Source organism: Lygodium microphyllum, chromosome 30, assembly GCF_053477565.2.
Source record: "Lygodium microphyllum isolate KBCC chromosome 30, Lygodium_microphyllum_v1.1.10, whole genome shotgun sequence".
Taxonomy (NCBI): Eukaryota; Viridiplantae; Streptophyta; class Polypodiopsida; order Schizaeales; family Lygodiaceae; genus Lygodium; species Lygodium microphyllum.
In genome coordinates, this window is record NC_141164.1 from 120,099,397 (window position 1) to 120,104,886 (window position 5,490).

General features: G+C 41.1%; 1 protein-coding gene across 1 annotated transcript; it reads right to left on the reverse strand.

Moving 5' to 3' along the window:
• Positions 1-4,241: 4,241 nt before the first annotated feature.
• Positions 4,242-5,031, reverse strand: LOC148010291 (uncharacterized). The gene has a single exon (XM_087673240.1). The coding sequence runs from the start codon at positions 4,959-4,961 to the stop codon at positions 4,389-4,391; it is 573 nt and encodes a 190-aa protein (XP_087529366.1). The 5' UTR covers positions 4,962-5,031; the 3' UTR covers positions 4,242-4,388.
• Between the last annotated feature and the right edge of the window lie 459 nt (positions 5,032-5,490).

The following is a 5,490-nucleotide window of genomic DNA, read 5'->3' on the forward strand; positions in this document are numbered from 1 at the left end:
TCTCTCTCTCTCTCTCATTTCTTTTTCTCTCCTCTCTCTCTCTCTCTCTCATTTCCTTTTCTCTCTCCTCTCCCTCTCTCATTTCCTCTCCCTCCCTCGCCCTCATCCTCACCCACACCCTCTCTTTCTCTCTTTTCCTATTATGTTTAACATCTTATCTCTTTTTCTCTCTCCTCTCATTCTCTCTTTTTTTCTCTCTCCTCTCTCTCTCTCTCTCTCTCTCATTTCCCTTTTATGTTTTTGTCTCCCCCCTCTCTCCCTCTCCCTCTCCCTCTCTCATTTCTCTATTATGTTTAATGTCTCCCTCTCTCTCTCCCTCCCCCTTCATTTCCCATTTCCTCCCCCTCTCCCTCTCTTTTTCTCTCTCCCTCCCTCTCCCTCTCCCTCTCCCTCTCTCTCTCTCTCTCTTCCTTTCCCATTTCCTTCCCCTCTCCCTCTCTTTAATTTCCCTCTCTTTCTATCTCTCTCCGTCCCTCTCCCTCTCTCATTTCCTCCCTCTCCCTCTCTAATTATACACAAATTATATAAAAAATAAATAAAAAAGAGAGAGAATACACTCTCTCTCCCTCTCGTTCTCTCATTTCATCCCTCTCCCTCTTCCATTTTCTCCCTCTCCCTCTCCCTCTCCCTCCCTCTCCCTCTCTCATTTCCTCCCCCTCCCTCTCCCTCTCTTTCTCTTTCTCCCCCCTCTCTTTCTCTTTTTCTCTCTCCCTCTCCCTCTCCCTTTCCCTCTCTCATTTCCTCTCCCTCTCTCAATATACACAAATTAAACCCTGAATAAGTAAAAGAGAGAGAGAATGGACTCACCGTAAAGATTTGGCAAGGGTTTGGCGGCTCCTCTTCGCGACGGCGGCTCCTCCTCTCCTTTGCAAATGGCGGCGGCGGTGGCGGCAGTGGCAAGCCTTCTTCCTCTCCCTCTCTCACCCTCTATGCGAAACAGTCTCTCTCTCTCTCTCTCTCTTGCTCTCCCTCTCGAAATGTCTCACGAATGTGCGAAATGAAATGCGCTCGAGTTTGGGCCCTCCTTTTTTTCCCTGTGGGGCGTCGCTATTTGCGTCGCAAATGCGACGCTAATAGTGACGCTAATAGCAACGCCGCTATTCCTGTGTCGCTACCCGCCGTCGCTATACCTGCGTTTCCTTGTAGTGCTTATATAATGGGCAAATACAATGTAGGTTTTGATTCTCTTTCTTGTATGTGGACATGTAAAGTTTCAACTATGATTTAGCTATATAGTGTGATTGGATTGAAGAATAACATGAGGCCTATCTTTTGGATAAAAAGCTTTACAGCAAGGTCTCATGGAGGATAACTCACATTATCAGCTTAAAAATGGCCTAATCTAGTTAAATGGCAAGATTGTTATTCCCTTTACTTCTTCTTTTATACCAAAAATTATGGAGGAGTTGCATTTTTTGCCTTTAGTTGGATACCTTGGAGTTCTTAAAACTTATGATAAGATCAGTAAAAGCTTTTAGTACAAAGGAATATACGAAGATATTAAAGATTATGTCATGAAGTGCATACCTTTGCCAACAGAATAAGGATAGCACCAATAAACCAGGTGGTTTGTTGCAACCATTACCTATTCCTACATGCAAATGGATGCATATTACCATGGACTTCATTACTAGTTTATCTACTACCAAAAAAAGGTAGAATAGTATATATATGTGGTAGTGGATAGATTCATCAAGGTAGCCCATTGTATTCCAACCAAGATTGAGTTTACTGCTTCACAAGTGGCTAGTCGGTTTATGGAGCACATTTTTAGATTCCATGGATTACTGTAGGTGATTGTTCATGACAGAGATTCAAAGTTCGTAACTTTTGGCAAGAGGTATTCATATCCATAGGCACTAAATTGGCTCCTTCTATAACCTATCATCCACAAATTGATGGACAAATAGAAAAGATAAACAAGTGGTTGGAGACTTATCTTCACCTTTTTTGTCATGATGTGTAGAATTTATGGGATTCTTGGTTGCATTTGGTTGAGTTTGTCTATAATAACTCCACTCATGCAAGCATTGGAGTTTTGCACATTGTTGAGGCTAAGTATAGTTATAAGGTGCCCTTACCCATAGTCATTTTCAATAAGAAAATCAATCCTCATGGAAAAGAAGAATTGGAAAGAATGCAAACCTTTCTTCAGTAGTGTAAGATGAATCCTAGGAAAGCCCAAGTGCGAATGAAGATATATGGAGATGAGAAGATGTGACCCTTAGAGTTCCAAGAAGGAGAATTAGTTTTGCTGAAAGTGCCCAAGTCTTGTTATTCTACCTTGAAGGATGGATCAAATACTAAGCTTGCTCACATGTTTTATGAACCTACAAGATTCTAAAGCACATTGGAGACTTGGCATATAGATTTGAACTACCCTCTTCCACTAAGATTCATAATGTATTCCATGTTAGTCAGCTCAAGTCTTTCTATGATGCTCCTATTGATACATTTGATGAGTTGCCACCTATTGATGAAGAAGATCTTATTCAATATATCCTTGAGGCTGTCAGAGGTCACTGTGAGAAGAAATTTTGCTCTTGCTCTATTATTGAATATTTGATTAGATGGAGATGTTTGCCACCTAAAGAAGCTTCTTGGAGGCCTAACTCTATACTAGATGAGTTCCCTTACCTACAGGACATATTGGTGGTTGAAGCATAATGACTATGGAGCCAGTTATGGTACATACAGGGTCCTGACAGCACACTGTTTTAGAACAGTTTTTATTCTGTCAAATTTTTATAATTATTCCACCTACATAGGGTCAAAGTACTTTGATATGTGGCACGCTTCATTTGAAAACTTTTACCAAAAGTTATGGTAGATTTGGTTCAGTAGGGTTTGTTCTTATAACAAGCTGCCTTCTTCATTTTGAGTATATTTCTTAAAGACTCTAAGGCTCCAAATACTTTTGAAGCACTCTTGATCATGTATGTAGTTGAGGTTTACTTTCATTCCTCTATTTTAGTCCATATGTCTTCAATCTTTCATTCATTTTCCTACTTGCATAACTGGAGATAGAGTAGTACTCTGTTTCATCCATCCTTTCCAACTTTTATAAGTTTGTTTTTTAGGGCAAAAACTTTTGGGATGGGATGGATTATAGAAAGCTGGGAAAAGAAGAAATGTTTAGTATAGAAATAATAGTAATACCATGTCACACTGACATAGGTATGAAAGGGAGAGACATGTAATTTTTCACATCTTTTGGAACATTAATACATTGTTGTCTCTTTCCTCATCACCTTGCTTATAGCTTCAATGACTTCTATTCTCTTTTAGTATTTCTCTCTCCTTTTCTAGTCTTTATATCTCCTCATCACTCTCTTTTTCTATCTTTTGCACTCATTCTCTCACTTTTATAATCTTCTCTCTTCTCTTTCTCTCTCTCTAGTCCTCTTCTTGACAATGGACACAAATAGATTGATTAATATGGAAAAGAGATTAAGGTAGTTCATTATGTCAAGGTAAGTTGGATAGACACAAAGAAGAGATCACAAAAGAGCTTCGAGAAAGTAGTAGAATTGAGAAGAATAGCTCATAGAGCAAGGATATCCAAGTGTTTTCGTATTTTGAAAATTTCAATTTTACCTTCAAAAATGTTTCTTTAAAAAAAGACCAATAGTTTTATTTCTTAATCAAAAGCTAGAATATAAAAAACACCCGAAATATCTTAAAAGGAATTCTTGAAATATTTTTAAAAAAAATTTGAGTTTAAAAAAATGAATCACTCTATATTTACTAATCATTCGGCATTGAAAATACCACACTTTATTGACTGAGCTCTACCTGAATATAAAATGTACTTTAAAAAGGGCTCTTGAATGAGGAAAGAGAACGAATTTGAGCAAATCATTTGTTGATAATATAATAAAATAAAACAAGATTGTAAAAATGAAGAGAGAATGGATTATTTTACTATTCTTCTCTCCAATTTTCCTTGTAATAAGGGTGAGAGAGGGGACTAAAAGACCCAAATGAGAGTTTATTTTTTTAAAATATGATTGATGCACTACATGTATGTGTGTGCATGTGCGTTTGAGAGAGAAAATCGGTCCATTTAACACACAATTACTTTTAGAAAGAAATATAATAAAATTACAATTGTAGGCTTGGAATCGTCTTTCTCTTGCCATCCAGATTGGGGAAAAACTCTATGCTCAATGTTTACCTTGGTTCACTTTTGTTAAAATGTGTAAAAGATGGGACCAAGTGAGATCTATTTTACCTCTTTATTTCATGTGCACTTGGAAAATATAAACTAGTTGCAATGAGGAATGATCAACAATGTGGCCATAAGTAACTGATAATCTCAAGGAAAATGTAAACTGGTTTCAAGGAGGCATTATTTACAATGTGCCAGGGAGATGTAGGAATAAGAGTTAACGCATCTCACGGACAACGAAGACGGAGAAGGTGACGATGACGAAGGAAATGAGAAAGGACATGAAGGTCTCGGCGAGCACAGAGTCGGTTGAGAAGCTGAAGAGCGTGGCGTGCGCCGAGTAACTGGCAGAAGTGAAGGCCGTTTTAACGTGACGGCCTCCTCCGGAGAAGAGGCGCAGGGCACGGCACTCGTGGCATGCGGCGGCCCACGACTGGCCGCCCGAGCTGCTACGAGAGAGTATGGTGCTGAAGAGGAGATTGACGGTGGCAGAGGCGGCTGAATTGGCGTCAGCGAAGAGGCGCGCCTGCAGCGGTGGAGGGGCGACGACCGTGGACGTGGCATTGACAATGACAGCGGGGACCTTGACGACGGCGGAGGAGAAGCCGAGCGCAGAGGTGAGAGAGACGGTGGCCACTGTGGCGCCCAGCAGGAGGCCGTCACACAGCCACGGAGAAGCCCACAAATACCCCCGCACGCGCAAGAGCGTGGCCATCGCAAGCCCACGTACTGTAATTGCCGCGGCAGCAGCAGCTGCCGGTGCCGCACCAGCCGCAGCAGATCGAGGCATTCGACAACTGCAATGCTCACATATCTTTGTATAATTATATGCCAATAAGATCACGATGATATCGATGCCCGAACGTTGATCTATCGTACGTGTGGCTTTCAGAGAGATGGTATCGGCGTCATCATCGTTAGCAGTACCACTAGTTATTGAGCAGAAGAAGAAGCGGACGAAGGAAAAAAACGTAGACCGAGATGGAGATGGAGATGGAGAAGAAGTGAGAGGACGGGATCTACTATTCTCATGGGCTCTGCCGGCCCGCGCGGTCTTCGCGCGGTTAATTATCATGCGGACCGGCCGAACGGTTTCTCTCTCTCTCTCTCTCTCTCTCTCTTTCTCTCTTCCGTAGGTTCGATGATCGATCCGTCTTCCCAACATCCCATTATGGAGTTTCGATTAGAATGATCACGTGTTACACAGTGCACGTTCCAAAGAGATGCATCGTGCAATTCTTTGGTTGAAAAGCCATCGTGCATTTTAAGTGGACAAATTATCTTACAAGTTACAATTGTGACAGTATTGTATTTACATG

What these genes read in the sequence shown, in the direction of transcription:
- LOC148010291 (XM_087673240.1), bottom strand. Translation starts at nt 4,961, where the DNA reads ATGCCTCGATCTGCTGCGGCTGGTGCGGCACCGGCAGCTGCTGCTGCC.